Below are 19,953 nucleotides of genomic sequence, written 5' to 3'. Positions count from 1 at the left end.
GAGCTTATTCCAAGAGTTTGATCAAAACTAACTCGCATTCGAATACGATAAACATGAAAAACTTTTTTTTATTTTATTTTTAAATAATATCATTTATCATAATATTATATTTTGACCAAAAAATAATATTCATAAATAACCATAAATTTTTCTTTGACAAAGGTAAAAAATTAATAATTTTATAAACTTTCCTTTTCTTTTCTTTTTATAATTTTACATTCAATAATACATTAATTATTCTCATTTGTATAAATCTCATCCCAAAAAAAAAAAACCAGTGTCTTTTTTTTTCTTCGTAGATTCAATCAATTTTCAGAAGATGATGAAGAAAATTTCTATGGTGTGAAAAATCGAAGAAGCTTCGAGATTCACTTGTTGTAGATTGTGATCGTGAATCAACGAAATCTTCGCCACTTCAATCGGCGTTGTTTTGGTTCTGAGCTCAATTACTGTCACTGACTCAGTCAGATTCAAGTAAGCTCAAACCCTAGCTTCAATTCAATTTCACTGATTCGTTTTTTTTTTTTCCTTCATTTCTGAATCTATGAAAAATCTTTGAATTATTTCGATATTGCTTCAATTATTAACAGAATAGTGAAATTTTTAATTTTTCACTTCAATTTGATTTAAATAATTGAGTCAAATTTTTCTGATTCTGAATTCATGATTTTATCAGTATGAATTTTGTTGATCGAATTTGTTTGAGTTGATTTTTTTTAAGTTCGTAATCTTTGAATTTATCTAGTTGTTGCTGCAATGATTAAAGGAATAATGATTTATTTATTTATTTTTTTAATTTTGAATTTTGGTATGATTGTGATGAGAGTATTACTGTTCATGGTTTTATTAATTTGCTAATTTGATGAATTTTGATGATCGAATTTGTGTGAATTTTGAATGATTTTCGGTTTTTTTGAAGTTTGCAATTTGAAAGTTTTTTTTTTTTTTTTTTTTGTGTGGATTTATGATGATGAAGTGATAGATATTGTGGTTAAAGTTCTGATAAATTTGTGTTTTTTTATATATTTTTTTCAAAGTTTTAAGATGCAAAGTTTTTTGTGTGGTAATTAGATTTGGAGGGTTTTCATTTCTCAGATGTGAGTGAATTAATTTGATTTATGCATAATCTGCAACTGAATTTTGTGGTTAGATTTAGTTTGATTTATGTGGTAGATTTTTTTAATTATGCAATGAAAAACATTGAAAGAAGGTGGATTCTAAAGTTCATTTGTAATTATGGCTTGTTAAGTTATTAGAAATCTATGTGGTTTATCGGAGTCTAAGAAAATTGTCTTTTGAAATCTTATATATTTGCTGAAATTTCAATGCTGTTTATGTTGGAAGATGTGTGTCCCTTATGGCTTTAAAGGATTTGATCTTGAGGTTGAAGTGGGGCATTTGTAGGAAATCCATTGTAGCACTTGAGAATGCCCTGATAAAATCCGTACCTTATATTTTGGATCATGGTTCTACATTGCGGTTGTGGTTGCTGTTACATTGCATGCCTTGATAGTGTGTAGCTTCATTGTGTTGGGTGTGAAGGGATGAATTTAGTCCCACATTTCCTAGAGATATGTCCTGTGTAGTGTTTATAAAGCTTAGGCAGCCCTCACCTTACAAGCTGGATTTGTAAGGCTAAGTTAGGTCCAACCCAAATTCTAAGATGGTATCAGAACCTATCCTATACCTGTTGTTAGGCTTTCTGCATCGTCTACGCTTCAAGTTCATTCGGGCCTGAGCATGAGGGTGTGTGTTGGAAATTCTGCCTTCATTGCGGTCCGCCCCTAGCCGCCTAATTGCGGCATTTGGGTTGCCTTCATTGCAGCCTCCAGCACCTTCATCGTGTTAGGTGTGAAGGGGTGGATTTAGTCCATCAATGCTTAGAGATATGGCCTTGTAGTGTTTTATAAAACTTGGGCAGCACTCGCATTACAAGCCGGTCTTGTAAGGTTGAGTTAGCTCCAACCCAAATTCTAAGTTAGTATCAAAACTTATCTAGATCTGTTGGTGGGCTTCCCGCATCGCCCACACTTCAGGTTCATTGGGGCCCGAGCGTGAGGGTGTGTGTTGGAAATTCCACCTTCATTGCAGTCCACCCCTAGCCGCCTAATTGTGGCATTTGGGTTTCCTTCATTGCAGCCTACAACACTTTCATTGTGTTGGGTGTGAAGGGGTGGATTCAGTCCCACCCTGCCTTTGAGATATGGCATATGTAGTGTTCGTAAAGCTGGGGCAGCCTTCACCCTACAAGCCAGTTTGGCAAGGTTAGAAACATTTTGGGCAGCCTTCACCTGTTTAGGTCCAACCCAAATTCGAAGACTTGTCCAGAAACTTTTTTGTAGGAGAGGAGCTTAGTATAAAATCCCTGTATTTTTCTTCGAGCTGTGAAGTCACTTATCATAATAAAGTAATGAAATAACAACATGAAAAGTTGTAAACAAAAATAATGATTCATGTATATTATTTACATCAATTCAAATATAGAGTTGACCTTGGAGTAAGCTATTAATGGCAACATGTTGTTTGAATTAATTCTATTAAGAACAGCAATCCACATAAAATAATAGAATTGACGTTAGAGGGAGTGCAGCACTTCCAAAGAGGTTTATCTAGCTCCATCAAACATGGGTTAACATTGTGTATTTTGATATCCATCAGAAGAAGTTGGATCTAGTTTCCTGCCTCGATAGTTTAGTAGTGTTGGACAAAAAAGGAAAAACATGTAGCAAGGAGCAGTGCGTTATTTATGAGATATCTTTAGCTGCACCACATATGCCAGCCTCAACCTCTATTGATTCTACTACTTCGACATTTAGAAACATATACCTTCTGCTTGTAGTGTACAATGTACTACATACAACTTCTCTCTGAATGCTCATGACTTTCCCGAAGACTTAAATATACTCCTTAACTTAAAGTTGGAGACTTAGACTAGTTAATTGTTTTTGGGCACATTATTAATTTTCCATATGTGCGTATCTGTGTTCGTCTATATATATATATATGAATATATGATATGCATGCAATGGGTATTGTTCTGTGCTATAATTGCATTTAATTTATGGTTATCAAACCTATTTCTGTTTTGTGATATTTTTAAATCGGCTGTGACTATTGTTTGATTTTCTTGAGTTATTAGTGAATCTATCTTTTTTTACCTTTGCTGCAGATATTGGAGATTGGTATTGTGTCCTCTGCACCTACCCATCCACGTGCAGTACTGATTGAATACCTCTGATTCTCATTTCAGTTGTATAGCATGGTATAGCCTGTTTGATGCGCCACATCAAACTGGCCAAGGCGTAATCAAAATTCAACTTTGGCAGCTTAAATTTATTGAAGAACAACATCTGTAAATTATATTGTCATTGGAGTTGAAGGGAGAAGTTTTGTTGGTAAAAAACAAAAAAGCATTTGAATAAAGTTGTTGGACGCGCTCTCAAGTTCCATTCGAAGAAAGGGGATTGCTACCGATCGGAAAGAATTATTATATTGAGCTCACATATATTTAATAATAAAGGATTTGATATAATGTTATAAGGAAAAAAATGGAGCGAATTTCAGAAAAACGATATCCTCTCAGTGCAAAAGATTACAAGTTATATGAAGAAGTTGGGGAAGGCGTTAGTGCCTCGGTATACCGGGCTCTCTGCATTCCACTCAATGAGATTGTTGCCATCAAAGTTCTTGATCTCGAGAAGTGCAATAACGATTTGGTACGTGGGGTAGTCTCTTGTACAATTTGTAATGTTAATTGTTCAGTTTCCTCTGCCTGTGCTGAATTTTGTTGCATGTTTGGTTATTATTGGTCAAGTGATCCAACACTTTTTATTTCTAAAGCTGTGAAAAATATCGTGCTTGTTTGAGTTTGCCAAGCTGCTACAGGATGAGATTCTTTTTATGCGAGGCTCTGTTGAATCCAATCACCCTTATTTAACCTAATGTTATATATAGAATCATTATATTGTTTTCATATTGTACTTCATTATCTTATCACTTAAGTTGTCTTGCTACATGTTTGGAGTCAATGTCTTAGGAACCTATTTGGTGCTAAATCATGTATTTGTGTCTGTTCAGTTGTTTGCTCTTTTAAGTCTGGTGAGTTAATATGTGTACTTGCACAGTTGCCTCCATTTTCTATAATACAAGAAAAAATTCGATCCCTAGTTCACTGTCCCATAAATAATTGTGCAAATGTTTATTCTATTGTCGTACACTATAAATATTGCGGGATTGTATTCCATTGCTGTACATTCATAATGATAGGTGCACAAATATATGCAGGATGGAATTCGGAGAGAGGTGCAGACCATGAGCTTGATTGATCATCCAAATCTTTTACGGGCACATTGTTCTTTTACCGCTGGGCACAGTCTTTGGGTTGTGATGCCATTCATGTCTGGTGGCTCTTGCCTTCATATAATGAAATCTTCCTTTCCTGAGGGTTTTGATGAACCTGTTATTGCAACTGTATTACGCGAGGTTCTCAAAGCTCTTGTTTATCTTCATGCCCATGGGCACATACATAGAGATGTTAAGGTATTGTGCTACATCTTAACTTATACTAGTTGTCATCTTTTTAACAGATATGCACCCTTTTGATAGTGTATATTGAGAATTTTTCAGTTAGAATTCTTAATTATAAACTAGGTGGATAGTGAGATTGAATGATTTTAAAAGAACTTAGTTTCTGGTTTGTGCTGCTTGTAAGGCTGTATCTGAAACCCAGGATTAATTTCTTTTTATTTCGGTGAATTTTTATCCGCCTTTTCTCCACATGTTTGTATTCATTGTGTCCTCTTTTTATCCTCTTTCAAACATTCTTAACTATGCAGGCTGGGAATATTTTGCTTGATGCTAATGGTTCAGTCAAAATGGCTGACTTTGGAGTGTCTGCGTGTATGTTTGATACTGGAGACAGGCAACGTTCAAGAAATACTTTTGTTGGAACACCTTGCTGGTACCATTTTTTTTCTACCGAGTCTTTGTAGTTTTTCATGTGAAATCTTGCTTCCCTCGTATGAGTGAGACTGTTTAAGCTATACATTACGCTAATTTTACACAGGATGGCTCCTGAAGTTATGCAGCAATTGCATGGATATGATTTTAAGTGAGTGCCTTCTATTCTCTTCCTCCATCCACTGATGATTTTTTTTTTCCTTTAAAAAGGATCTTGCTCCATGATACCTTACTCTTTGTTGAGTTTTTTATATTTTCGTTTTCTCTATTAACAGAGCAGATATATGGTCATTTGGTATAACAGCACTTGAACTTGCTCATGGTCATGCCCCATTTTCCAAGTATCCGCCTATGAAAGTAATTTACTTCTCCTGTTTCTTCTAAATTTGTTTGCATGTGTCTACTGATTCCACTGTGAGCTAAGAGTTCAATTCTTTCCCTTATTTTCTTGGATGCAGGTTTTGCTTATGACTTTGCAGAATGCCCCTCCAGGTCTTGATTATGAAAGAGACAAGAGATTTTCAAAGGTTTGTGGTGTTCACTCAAAACTATGAATCACCTGTTACTTAGAAAGGTTATTTATATATAGATTGTTCTTCTTTCTTTCAGTCTTTCAAAGAGTTAGTTGCCACCTGCTTAGTCAAAGACCCAAAGAAGCGTCCAAGTTCAGAAAAGCTTTTAAAGCACCACTTCTTTAAACATGCACGTGCGACCGAATATCTATCTCGCACCATTCTCGATGGCCTTGCTCCATTAGGAGATCGTTTTAGACAGCTGAAGGTTTGATGTTCAATTCTCAATTCTTCTGTTCTGTGTAAAATTGTTTGGGTAATAATATCATTCCTTGATTTGCTTGTGTGTTCTAGGCTAAAGAGGCAGATTTATTAATGCAAAACAAGGCTCTTTATGAGGATATGGAGCAATTATCTCAGGTAGGTCGATTATAAATCCCCTGTGGTTAGTGCTTGCTTCTGGCATGGTCTATACAGATGTGGTGGTTTTTATGAGTGCAGTCTTAAATGCATGTCATTTTGCCTTATTTCCCTTTCTGTGCTGTATCTGATTTAAATTTGTAATTTTCAATTAGACCTTGAGGGTTTATGAATATGCTATATTTGACCATGCAACTATTTCAAATACAGAAAGAATATATTCGAGGAATTAGTGCATGGAATTTTAACCTGGAAGATTTAAAAAGTCAAGCTGCTCTTGTAAGTATTTTCACCTTTCTATTTTGTGTGATCTATTTCAACTAGATGGGGAAGTTTGTCATTATTACGATCATTTTTGTGTTGGCTACAGATCCAAGATGAAGACATGTCAAATGCAGAAGAGCCAGATATGGCTAAGAAGAATGAAGACACATCAAATGACTTAAAGGTTCCCGTGGAGAACCTTTCTGCCTCTAATCATTCAGATGGTACATCCACACTGGACAAAGAGGTACTGTTGTCCTAAATCAGCTTATCATTTGCATTTGGTTCTTTTTGAACTCTTTACGTATTTGTATTGCATCTTATTTCAGGATGGATTCAACAATCTTCAGGATTTGGAAAGTTCACTTGCTTCATTTCCTATGAAACCTCTTCAAGCACTCAAGTATGCTCATCTCGTACATTTGTTTTTCCATTTCCTACTTATTTAGCGCTATCTTTTCAAGTATTGGTACCTGGTACCATGTTTGATTTTGACTAGTTAAAGATTGGGTTTTTATTTTACTTAATGCTGTCTCATTTTGTTATTATAGTAAAGTATTTGCCGAAAAAACCAGGCCTTTCATTTATCACCCGTATTAATTTGTCATTAAATTCTGTATATATGATGTCCATCTTTTTACTATCCTATGATCTATATAAAATCTCGTTTATAGTTCATGCAATGTTATTTCAGATCATTTTCTTCATTCATATATAAAAACGTAATATACTATACAATTATTTTTGTATGAAAAAGAATTAAAAGATAAATGCAGACGTAGCAAATGCTAGACGTTTAAACTATCAATTGATTTTGTTTTTGGCAGCAAATTTTAATTCTTCCTTGTATTTTCAAGAATTATGTAATAATTTAGCAATTCGGTTTCAAAGAGAAAATATTATTTCTGATATGCAATTTATGCAGAGGCTGTTTCGATGTTGGTGACGATGATGGCAATAATACTAGCCCAAGAGATTTGGATCACAGCTATGGAAGGAATGACAATGAAAGTGCTGGGCCAAGTAATTTGTCACCTCAAAATGCTCAGCCTAATAAGTTTTTGAGTGGCTCTTTACAATCTGATAATTTTGCCAAAAAGGTTACCGATGGGGACAGGTAACTTTTTTCTTTATGACAGTGTTTCTGCCACATTATTTTTGTTGCTTGTTCTGTCTTCGTCACTCTCTTTTTTTTGGGAATATTATTAACAAACAACGAATTCATTGATTTCCTTATGAAGTGAAACATGATTATTGAGATTTTATGGAAATTTGGTATCTGTTGCTAGCTTTATTTTGTTATGATCTGGGGCTGTGAGAATGTGGATATTTTTATATTTTCTTTATTTTGTTATGATCTGGGGCTGTGAGAATGTGGATATTTTTATATTTATTTAGTATATATTATTGTTTCTTTACTACTGCTGCATATTTGACTGAGTTGCATTATTACTATTAGTGTACTAATTATATATTGTGTATCTTGAAAGGGATTATTTACAAACAAAATATCCTTCCGAGCGTAATCACAGTGGTCCATTATATCGGCAGAGGAGAGAAATCAACAACTTTCCATCGGGTACATATATACTTTTATGCAAATGTGATTGGTATTTTGATAATCTTTAAGCTTTTTTCCTCTTATCAACAAGTTTTGTAGTTGTTTTATCTGAAAAATAAGACGGGAAAATGGCTCTTAAATAATTTTTTCAATGCTGCTTCCATATGCAGTTGATGACACATCAGAAGGAGCAATTGTCCAGCGCAGGGGGCGGTTTAAGGTCACATCTGCAGATCCCAGTTCAATGGTATGTATTATATGGCAGATATTATTTTTTTCCTGTCCAGTACTCTTGTTACCTCTAACAAGTTTTTTTTGCATGCTGAATCGTCATAGGATGCGATTATTTATCTTTCAATCCTGAATTTCTCCATTAATTTCTAATTTAGAGCTTTCAAGTCTTATTATCTGCAAGCTTAACTATTAACATCTGTATTGTTATATTAAGACTAAATGAAATTATGGTTGGATTTCGACGTGCCATGATGTTTGATTTCATTGACATTGAGGATGGAACTTAAGTGATTTATGTTTTAGGCAATGACTTTGTAATCATTGCCCCCCCTTTTTTTTACTCATTCAGGGTCTTTCAAACAACACTTCTGGCCCAGTTGCTGTAAGTCCTACTCCTACAAGTCCCCCAAATCAGAACTCAATGGCTGCTTCTATCCTTCCATCACTGCAGTGCATCTTGCAACAGAACGGCTTGCAAAGGGTATGCTTCAGTTTGTATTTCTAATTTTTTTGTCAAATGACTAGTGAAAGGTATAGATTCATTTTTTCCCGTGGGTTTTTGGCAGGAAGAAATTGTTAAATTGATAAAGTATGCAGAGCAATCTTATGGTATTTCCTCTCATCTTTATGTGTGCGAATCTATGTGTGTCTATGTATATTTGTCTACTGCCCCTTGAAACTGGAAATTGTTGTTTGCTTCGTTTAAATAATATCACTTGTTGCAGGTAAGAATACAGAATCAATAGAGGCAGGAGCATCTGATGCTTTGCAGGCATCACCTGTGTCGACTAGAGAGAAAGAACTGCATTTGCAAGTGATTCAACTCCAACAGAGGTACATGAATATAACTATATATCTTAAGTTTTGTATGTTTACATTCCACATACATCTTATTTTAAACTTTTATGTCAGCATTGGGAGTCTTGTCGAGGAACTGCAGAGACAAAAGCTGAAAAATGTTCAGGTGTGTTAATCTTGGCCAGACACACTTACTGATATACCCTTTTGGTTCAAACAGTGATGCTTTGTAATTGTGTCAACTAAGTTAGAATAGTTTTTTTAATTATCATACTGTCTGTTTGGTTTGCAGTTAGAGAGACAGTTGAGCAGTATGGTCAACAAAGTTGAAAAGTGAAGAACAAACTGATGAGCGTTATTTGGTTTGATTAATCTTGGACAACACCTGACATTCAGTGATGGATTGGGGCATATCTTATTACCATATGTGAACTTCTGTTTGCGGCAGACACCAATTTTTGAGTCACCTGTAAAATATAATTTATTGGACAAGATTATCAGATCATGTAATTATGACTCTTTCTCTCCCTTCCCCTCCTCTCCTTCTCCCTTCCAAAATAATAATGACTCATGAGAATTCTGATTATTGCATATAATAGTTTTTCAGCTCTTTAATGCGGCTTTTTGCCTGTTTGGGTTTCAATTAATTGATATCATTGTTGGATTGTATTTCTTAATATTATCTGCTGTTGAACCGCTTATGCAGGTAGAGAGACACACCAAAGAGGTTTATGATTAAAGTGTTGGAACAATCACTGATTCCACACTAATCATATACACACTTTTAAATGACACTAGAGTAAAAAGTTAGATCGAAAACTTGGCTTAGTTGTGTTTTGGCTGCTTATGAAACTTAATCACCAAGTCGCAGACCCTATTTATTTTCTTGGCACATAACCTACAACTAGTTACTATCAAGTGCAAGTTACATACCCCACAATAGATTGTTTAATGAAACAACCCTCAAGTTATCCCTCAGAATTTTGAATTTTTCACAATTCAAAGACTTGGTAATTCAAGTAGTAGTTTTATTTTAATTTATATTTGTTCGCCTGACCCTTCCGAAAATAAAACTCTCTTGGTGTGTGCACTCCTTTTATAGTCATTTTTGTATTTTAAATTGTAATGATCAGGCATTTTAGTCAATTAATCTGTGAAATATCAATACGTTACATTGGAAAATACCATGACTTTAGTTCTCAAACATCACAATTTTAAAGGTCTCATGTTTGTTGATAAACTCCACTTCAATAGACTATTAAAGGTTAAAATAAATTGTCACTCTCGGTGATAATCAATTGATTGAAGCTCTTTAATTTAAGGAACTAAATTAATTGATTTATTCAACAAGATACTTATAAAATTTAATTGAAACATACTCTACCCAAAAAAATAAAAAACCGAAACAGGTTGTAGTACAAATTAAAAGCATCATTTTAAGAGGTAATAAGACTTCTAAGTAAGCCTGTCCATCTTTCTATTGATCACAACAACATTAAAATTCCAGCCTCAAGCTTATACTTTCTTGAGGTACAAAAATTTGTACACAAGCTTCCAACGATTCCATAACGGTGTCTTAAAATCAACATTCTCATCGATCTTCATAGTGCTCGTGACTTTCACATCCTTCAAGTCATGCCACCAACACTTTGTATCATCAGAACTGCAAAAGCAGTCGTTCTTTTTTTTTCTCATTAACGTCTCATAGAAAAACTGTAGTTATCGACGATTAACAAAATAGAGTTAGAAGTCAAAAGCTACACTACACATAACATTTATATTGAAAACCTCTAAAAAAAACATTCATATTAATAAAAGTATAAACATTCTAAGCATAAATGTAACATGTTTGACAAAAAAGGAAAACATGGCAAGACAAGTTTCCTTTCCCCCTTCTGTCATATAGGACAATCACAATATGTCATGAAAGAATTTCATTGCTTAAAGCACGACTTAAAATTTAAGGAGCATGGAAGACAATGACATACCTTAATGAATGCTTTGGCGCATGAAAAAGAAATAGTTGCAGGACAACAGCTTGCAAGTAAGATAATTACATGAGACGAGAACAAATATTCTTTTAGAGGAACATAGTTTATGACCAAGTGTTTGATGCGGGGTGGAGAGGATGAAACCTGCAAGGCAACCAAGTCCAATGCTTCCTGCATAATCCACAGATCAAGTATAGGCAAGCATTAATAAAATAAGTGATTTGGCTTCAATGACACACCTTGGCAACGCATGATAATAGTATTGGTCTTGATTAACCCATTGGGAATACTCTATTACCTCAACACCACATTCACAAGCCAATTTCAACCAAATATCAACATCCTTTGACATGTACTTAGGTACAAAACCGTTTAAATCGATCTTAAATTCTTTGATAGGCAAACTTTGGTCACGAAACATTAGCATTCTTCTCTTCACATAATTACCAAATTCTAAGATCTTTCTCTTCCTCACACTATCTTCCATTGGTGGTGGAGACATTCCTATAATTTGATTACTATGGAAATACAATATGGGAAAGGTATACCATGTGACTAACCAAGCCTTTGACAAAACACTTGTCCTAGCACCATCTTTCTCTGACAACTTTGACAAAATGCAATGAAGAATTATTTTTGGCAGACACGATAGGTGATCTTCCTCAAGCTCCATTTATGTTCTGAAATCAACAACATAAAAGACTGTTGAATTGGGCAATATTTTATATCGTGAATGTAGGTAAATCAAAATCTTAAATATATATATCAAAATAGACCTAGTCTTCTGAAACCCTTAAAAGTCCTCTTCCGAAACAGACCATGAAGAATTTCGTAGTTATGTATAAATTTCAAAGTGGTCTTTGTTTTTGAGTAGTGTTATTTGAACAATCAAATGAGACAACTTATGTGATAACTTCTTTTTTCTCTCTTTTCATATAGAGAGAGAAAAAGAAAGAGAGAGAATAAGAGTATAATGTGAGTATTAGAGAGAAAGTTGTCAAAAAGTGATTGTACAAATATCATTTCTCTTGTTTTTTGAGGCTAGTTTGGAAACAATGAGAGTTATTTTTCCCATCCTCTGCATCTTGGTTCAGATTCTCAAATGTTCTTTTTAGGGGTACTTCTTAAACGTTGTATAATATCTTTAAACCGTTCAAATTATATTATCCGAAATCATGAGGACAAGTGAAAAGCTAGTAGGGTTAAAAAAGAAATTCTCCATCTAGTACTTTAGAGTGTGTTTGAATGAGGTAATTGAGAAATTTTAGAGAATTTGAAATTCTAGGCAATTTAAATAATTCAATTAAATTGCTTTTATTTGGATAGAGTGATAAAAAAATTCATTGTATCATTTTTGGGCAAATTTTATAATTTTTAATTTTTTTGGACCAAATTTGAAAATTGAAATTTGGGGTCAATTTGTAATTTTCAAAAAATAGGGGTCAAATTAAAATTTTTAAAAAATTTGAGGGGTCAATTTGTAATTTTTTGGGGTCAAATTGAAAATTTTGGAAAATTTGAGGACCAAAATGTAAAATTTTAAAAATGATAACAATTAAGAAATTTGAAATTCTTAACTTTTAGGTGTCATTTGAAATTCTCTAAATTTGACTTGAACAAAATACTTCATAAATTTCCATAATTTTGAAAATTCTTCAAATTATTATCTAAACAATGGAATTCACCTCAAAGTATTTGAAATCCCTCAAAACATTCCCCCATCCAAACACACTCTTAGTATTTCATCCAAGTATTTTCGGTTTTTAAGCAAAAGTTTGGTTGCGTATAGACAAATTCATTTAAATTTTTATTTTATTTTAAATAAATTAATGCAAAAATATAATATTTTACTAAATAATTGGATAATGAGTATATATTAAACAAAAAATTTAATGGTATCATGTTCACCGTACTTTAGTTGTTGTATAAGTGTGAAAGTTGTTGATTCGTCTCAAGATTATAATCATTAAACATTCACTTCATTAAATTTACAAATAGATAAAGTGTTTGTCTAACATGTGCAATATTAATTCAATTAACCATATTTTTGTACAGCTCTGCACATAATAGATCAAATGAAATCAAATGAAAGGTAGTTAAATAGTTAGAGGTAGAGGAGGACCACCAAAACATTAGAAAGGATGTAGATTTAAATGTTTTTTTATAGATGACTTACGACTATATATTATGAATTAATAAATTTCATTTTTTTTATAAATAGAAATATTATTAATAAAATAGTTCAAATTCATCATTATAGTAAAAAACTTGGATAACTTGTGTCACCGTGAGCTTAGCTTACTTGATAAGGGATAATGTATAATATATGCAGCGGCCAAAATTCAAACCCCGACACCCCACTTATTCACTTTAAGGTGAATTTCTCTAGCTGAAAGGCTAGTTGACCAAAAAAAACTTGGGTAACTTGTACATGAGTGTGAAGAACTTGGGTAATTTGTGTTATTTGATCCTGGTTTAGCAAAAGAGGGATCATCAAAATTTACCCTGACTAGTGCATTGGAAAACTTTTTGAATGTATTTGTCTACACGCATATACTTTGACATCAAAGTAGAAACAAACTAGTTGGTTAGTTTGATGATCTTTCGAATGAGCTTGTGTTTAGAACAATAGCTAGAAATCTTGGACCTTAGTTTGTAATATCAATAGTTTGTGGTATTCCATTCTATTTAGCTTTTCTATTCCAGGAATTCTTATTGGTTCTGTTACTTCAGTCTTGTCATTAACTTGTATCTTGTCAAACTTTCATTTAAGCTGTTAGATTCTAAGCCAACTGCTCATGATACAATTAATTCAATGAATAATTATCACAAAGTTCATGAACAATTTTGATTTTCTATTGAACACTTATCACCTAAAAACACATGACAGATGCAAAAATATCAACACCAACTATGCTGCAGCCAGCAAACTGCATAGGACCACCAGAAGGAAAAATCCCTTGAACACGACGGACGCAAAAATACTGCAACAGCTACAAAAATAGAACTCGGCAGAACTGCATTATCTACATAGACGCCTGGATATTCTGTTGCCACCCATTTGTGATCATACTTTTGCTAACAAGTTGGCTATTTGATTTGCTTCCTTTTTCCATTTCCACATCACATATTCTATACTTATCTTACAACCTTTCAACCAATATTTTCTGTTGAATGGACAATTAAACTGCAAAAACAATAGCCTTAAATTAAGATTCATTTTAGTCTTTTAACCCAATTGATGTTGCAAACATCGGCTTCATCTCACACAAAGAATTCCTCAGCACACAACCAATACACGCAACTCCCAGCTTCCCTTTTGACGATCCATCCACATTCCATTTCAAAACATTTTGTGGAGGGGGACACCATACTGCCAACAATCTTTTTCCATGTTTTAATCTCTTGAATTTTATACAAATATTGGACCGCGTGATACACACACATATTCATTCAATGAAGGGTTTGAGACTCTAGAGACCACCTACCTAATCCCCAACACCACATCACATTGGAAACAAGCCATGACAACTTATGATAATTCACTCATCACCTAATAACACACCAGAATACTACCTATAACAAATCTTAGGCCTAAAAACATTCATAACCTAGTAATACTAACATAACTACCTATAAGGATATCAATGACTCCATCATCTGATCCAAAACCCCCATTTTAAGTTTGATAAAAAAAACTCCAAAACTCCAAAACAACAACAATATCCTAAGTACTCAATATGCCATACATCAACAAATCTAAATACAAGTATAATAATCATATACTCACAAGAGAGCACTTATCATTTCATCACATTTTCTTAACCACATACTCATTAGAGAGCAAGTAAAAAAATTCTTAGAAATCATATTCATCTACGATGCAATAAAGAAGGCACATTACTGTAATTTATAAGTGTTGGAACAAAATACTTGGGACTTGGAACAAAATAATAGTACCTCTTTTCAACATTTTTCAACATGAAAAGAATGCACCTCTTTTCAAGAGGTAATATCAAACTTCTAAACAACATTAAAATTCTAGCCTGAAGGTAATATTTGTTCGATGTTCAAATTCTGGTGCATAAGCTGGCGATGAATCTAAAATTGTGTTAAAACAAACATTCTCATCAATCTTCTTAGAGCTTATGACTTTCACATCCTTCAAGCCATGCCACCAACACTTAGTTTCAGCAGAAATGCAAAAGCAATTGTTCTCTTTTTTTCCCATTAGCGTCTCATACAAAAACTGTAGTTTTAGATGATAAACAAAATAGAGTTAGAACTCACAAGCCACACATAACATTAATTATAAATATTTTTTAGTTAAATGCACTTTTGCCCCTTTTCATTTGAGCGACTTCCGATTTACCCCCTGTAAAAAAATAATAATTGGATTCCAACATTGTAATTTAGAGATTATTTGACCGTACAAAGCAGATGATGTCGCAGGGTATAAACTGAAAAAATGCCTTTAATTATGTAAATTTATGCCATGAAGGTCTAAAAGAAGAATCTTTAAATTTCAAGGTTGGAATCCCAAAATATAAACTTACTAGGAGTAAACCAAATATCGCACAAATGGCAGGGAGCAAAATTGCATTTAACTCCGAATATTTTAAGCATAATGCAATAAGTTTGACATTAAAGAAAAACATGGCAAGAAATATGTTATTAAAGAATTTCATTGCTCAAAGCACAACTTAAAATTTGAGCATGGGAGACAATGACATACCTCAATGAATGGTTTGCTGAACTCAAAAAAAGTGAACGTAAAAGAAATAGTTTCAGGACAGCAGCTTGAAAGTAAGATATTTACAAGAGACGAGAATAAATATTCATTACTAGGAACATTTCTCATGACCAAATTTTTTATGCTTGGTGGAGAAGATGGTTACTACTTATTAGTCAAAAGGATTTTAAAAAGTGAACAATGGTATTTGAGTGAGATGAAAGGCTTGTTGCTTGCTAATTGATATCATAGGTACACAACAATGAGATCGAGCTGAAATTTTATACTGAAAGAAATAGAGAGAAGTGTAATAGCTTGATATAGAACCGGCACTTATGATCCACGGTGTGTTCTGGTGTACAACACATGTTAATGTCCGACACCGACACGATGTGACACCGACATAAGTGATTATATTTGTTTATGTAATTTTCTCAAGATTAGATCGGTGTCAACGTGTAAATGTTTGTGTGTCTGTGCTTCATTCTTTGGGAGAGGGAAGGCAATACTAATTAATATTCACTCATTGATATTGATAGAATATAATACTATGAAGCACGGACACGACACGGACACTGACACGGACACGCGCCGACACAGCTAATAATTTGAAAAATTCACAAAATTCAGTGTAATTACAAGTGTCGATGTTGGACACGACGCGTGTCCGACACCACACACCTAATCCGAGGACCGTCTGTGCTTCATAGGAATATATGTTAGTAAAAAAAAAATATGAAAAATTATTTTAAACCCCAAAATCAAAATTATGGTAATTTTAACAGTGCAATAAACTAGTATATGAAGGACCGAGGGTTCAAACCCCGACAAAAAAAAAAAAAAAACCTGTATATGAAGATACAATATGAGATTATATAATATGGTTTTGGTGAATAAATAGTTTAATTTATACAGATTCAATACTAAGAAACATGAAGGTGCTTCACCAATGATTATAAACCGAAAGCTATGAACACAAATCAAACAATGATGAGAAGTGGTATCGTTACCTGCTGCAATCTGTGCTGGAGCTGAAAAACCCTAACTTTTCACTTTCCTGCGGTGATTGAGAAGAGAAGTCAGAAAACAGTTTTCGCTTTCTCTCGGGAGATTAGGGTTTAGGAGAGAAGTGATATTTCACGTAAAAATGTTTACCCCATTTTAATTTACAAATACATAAAAATATAGGTAAATAGTCATTTTCGTCCTTTGAACTAACATTTTTTTTTTATACCTTTTTTACGTTTCAATTTAATTATCTAATTTATTATGTTAATTAAAAAAATTAAATCACATTAAACAATGACAGATTATCCCCACTACAATATAAATAATATTATCTATACTATATTTAAAGGGGATAGAGATTTTGGATTAAATTTTTATTATTTCAATTATACCCTTAAACAAACTTTCTTATATTGATGACACTCTATCATATCACATTTTTAGAGTATTTTTTTTATCTATTTTTATTAGTTTAGTATTTAATTTAGAATCATTTTAAATAAATCCTAGCTTATTAACTTATTGAGTCAAAAATGTTATTATTTTTATTATTACCCGGGAAAAGACGAACACTCACATGCCTGTCTTTCCGCTCTTTTTATTGTGCTAACGTTTGAAATTATGAACGGTGTTTTTTTTTATGAAATTTTGATTTTTATTAAAACTAAAAAAATTATAAATGTTTGTTACTTTCAAGTTATAAAAAATCAAACTAATCATGATTATCTATTTTAACAATACCGACAATACAATATAACAAAAAAAAAATAATCTGAATTCTTTTTTTAATGACATCAAGAACAATTTTATTATAGAAAAAGTTGTTCAAGTGTATAATTGGAATGATGAAAAAGTAAGTATAAATATACTCATCTAGTTTGTTACACTTTTTTTAATATTTAAATTTATTCTTATCTATTTGTTACATGTGTTATTTGTATTGAAAATTGAGGATATTTTTAGAAAGAAAAATCCAGCACAAAAGTGCTGAAAGTGGTAGTTTTCTTTATATATAGTATAGAATAGTATAGATTATCATTGATGGTCATGTGCTAATGAGACAAAATAAGGCACGACATTATTTGGAGATTTGCTAGTAGGGGTGGGAATAGGCCAGGCCGTCCGACAGGGGGCTACAACCTAGCCTATTTAAAGCCTAACTCGGCCTAGCCCTTTTAATAAAAAGGTCAAGCTTAGGCTTTTCATAAAGCCCATTTGATTAAATAGGCCAAGCTAAGGCTTACAAAAAAGCCTATTAAGCCCGTCAGGTCGACCTATTAATCTTTTTATATATAATATATCTTCTATTATTAATATTTTTTATTTCATAAACTCAAGTCTTCATATATATTTGTTTATTTAGTATCATATATATTTGTGTGATCAGACCTTCGTAAGATTTCTTAATTTAGCTGCAGACATATTCGTGTGCTTTAGACCTTCATAAGTTTTGACCTATTTAGTAATAGGCTTATAGGTGTTGCTAAGTCTTAGTGTAATATAGACTTTTAAATAGGCTTTCAGGATTCATCAGACCTTTAAAAAGGCTAGGTCAGGCCAGACCTTGAAAATGAGTCTATGAAAGGTAATAGGCCAGACTCAGGCCTATTATTTTTGATGTAGGCTAGGCTTAGGCCTTACAAAGTCCGACCCGACATAACCCATTTCCATCCCTATTTGCTAGTAAGAAGAAACATGGGTAATTGGATGAAAGACATAAGTGGGTCTTTAGTGCTTTTGTTGTGTTACTAACATGATACAAGAATTTATAGGACTAGGGTCCTATTTGGTTTGACCTTATTTTGAACTTATGAAAAATAGCTTATGTAAATAAATAAGCTTTAATTTTAATTTATAAACTCTCACTAACGAAAAGTGTATCTTCATAAACAGTTTTTGCATAAGATGTTTTTTATAAACTCTAAAATAAGCTAATCCAAACAGGCCCCAGGTCTCTTTGGGCAATAATATATAAGGTATTAAATAGCCAGCCACACTCAAGAAAAAGGAGTAACACGTAGCCAATGTAGGAATTGTTAAAAACTAGTGGGCATTTGACCAAAGTGGGATTGGATGACCCGAAGCTATATAAGACGAAAACTATTGTTGACACATCATGTTTGGCTGAAAAACATCAGTAAATTACTCAAATGTTCCCATCGGCAGTTAGCTGTCGCGGAAATTAACTGGAGGTAGTTAACTGCCGAAATCCAATTTAATCCATCGGGACTTAGGTACCGTGGAAATAGGAAGTGTAATTTTCTTCAATACTTCTTCTAGCGTAGAACACTTCCCAATTATCCAGAATCCAGTTAATACTTCATGGATAAAATTCAATTAAAGTCATAGAAATCATCGCTAAGCATAAAAAACGCTATTCATTTTTTGGTTAGTCTGATGATCTTTCAATTGAGCCTGAATTATCAAAATAAGATATTGTGTTTTGAACAATAGCTAGAAATCTTGAACCTTGGTTTGTAATATCAATGGTTTGTGGTTTTCCATTCTGTGCTCATGATACAATGAATTCAATGAAGAATCAAAAAACTATTAGTAACTTAACATCAATGCTTGGATTCTAAGAGTTTAAAACCCAAATTCCCTACTAAGCCAAGTGCTCATGATACAATGAAATTCAATGAAGAATTACTATAGGATCACAAAGTTCATGAACAATTTTGATTTTCTATCGAAACAAGAATCCCACACCCGATCAATATACTCCCAAACAGATAGCATAAAATGCTGCCATGAAAGAAAAACAATTATCACCTAACAGAAATAGGGGATAGCATAAACGTAATGTTGTGTTGATTAAGATAGTGAATAACATCCTAACCAAGTGTTGTGTTATATTGTAGGTTGTTGCAGCCTTGAAGCAACTTGACAGAAAAGGATTTCAAGGGAACAAATAGTTTATTTTAGAGGTTTTGATTTGGAGTTTTTTACACCACCCTAACCTTGTCAGCTTGGTAGAATTAGATGGAAAAGTGGCATGGTTTGGTCACAGTTGAAAATATCATTATACTAGTTAAGCTACATGACAAGAATATTAAAAAAAATAATAAGATCAAACGAGACATGAACTTTTAGGATATCAAATTTGGTACTTTGTTCTCCTTTTACTTGATTTATTGTGTTGCTTACTTGCTTTAACAGAATATGCACGTAGGTTACAAAATGATTAAGTCAGCTTCTAATTATTATATACACTGGTCTTGTTCAGAAAACAATTATCATATATGTTTTGGTTAAACAAAATGTATGTTTTGGCTTCTAAGTATTATTATGTATTTTTTGGTATTGTATAATATTGTTTTAAATTCTAAAAAGGATTTGAAGCATATTTGTTATCAATCACCATCTTCATTTGATCAACACTCTTCAAATTGCCATACTGAGTAGAAATGTTCTGAACTGCTAGGAAATAATAAAATCATCTGATCAACTCGAATCGAACCCAACTTACGTATA

At 33.0% G+C, this 19,953-nt stretch overlaps 1 protein-coding gene across 2 annotated transcripts; it reads left to right on the top strand.

Annotated features, from left to right (window-relative positions):
• The first annotated feature begins 251 nt into the window (after positions 1-251).
• LOC11424088 (serine/threonine-protein kinase BLUS1) lies at positions 252-9,392 on the top strand. Of its 2 annotated transcripts, XM_003618214.4 has the most exons (20): positions 255-474; positions 3,170-3,716; positions 4,285-4,539; positions 4,836-4,960; positions 5,066-5,110; positions 5,235-5,316; positions 5,418-5,486; positions 5,569-5,739; positions 5,826-5,891; positions 6,102-6,170; positions 6,262-6,402; positions 6,485-6,558; positions 7,081-7,272; positions 7,646-7,734; positions 7,887-7,963; positions 8,300-8,431; positions 8,517-8,559; positions 8,676-8,784; positions 8,863-8,914; positions 9,041-9,392. In XM_003618214.4, the coding sequence occupies exons 2-20, from the start codon at positions 3,549-3,551 to the stop codon at positions 9,083-9,085; spliced, it is 2,004 nt and encodes a 667-aa protein (XP_003618262.1). In that variant the 5' UTR covers positions 255-474; positions 3,170-3,548; the 3' UTR covers positions 9,086-9,392. The 2 variants fall into 2 exon arrangements, with proteins under 2 accessions (XP_024641662.1, XP_003618262.1); XM_024785894.1 differs by lacking the exons at positions 8,517-8,559; positions 8,676-8,784; positions 8,863-8,914; positions 9,041-9,392 and having other exon boundaries at positions 252-474; positions 8,254-8,395.
• The last annotated feature ends 10,561 nt before the right edge of the window (positions 9,393-19,953 follow it).

The sequence above is a fragment of the Medicago truncatula genome, chromosome 6 (assembly GCF_003473485.1).
Source record: "Medicago truncatula cultivar Jemalong A17 chromosome 6, MtrunA17r5.0-ANR, whole genome shotgun sequence".
NCBI lineage: Eukaryota > Viridiplantae > Streptophyta > Magnoliopsida > Fabales > Fabaceae > Medicago > Medicago truncatula.
This window is presented reverse-complemented; position numbering and strand designations above follow the sequence as displayed.

What these genes read in the sequence shown, in the direction of transcription:
- LOC11424088 (XM_003618214.4), top strand. Translation starts at nt 3,549, where the DNA reads ATGGAGCGAATTTCAGAAAAACGATATCCTCTCAGTGCAAAAGATTAC. An exon ending in ACATACATAGAGATGTTAAG is followed by an intron (nt 4,540 to 4,835) that starts GTATTGTGCTAC and finishes TTAACTATGCAG; the next exon opens with GCTGGGAATATTTTGCTTGA. An exon ending in TAAAAAGTCAAGCTGCTCTT is followed by an intron (nt 6,171 to 6,261) that starts GTAAGTATTTTC and finishes TGTTGGCTACAG; the next exon opens with ATCCAAGATGAAGACATGTC.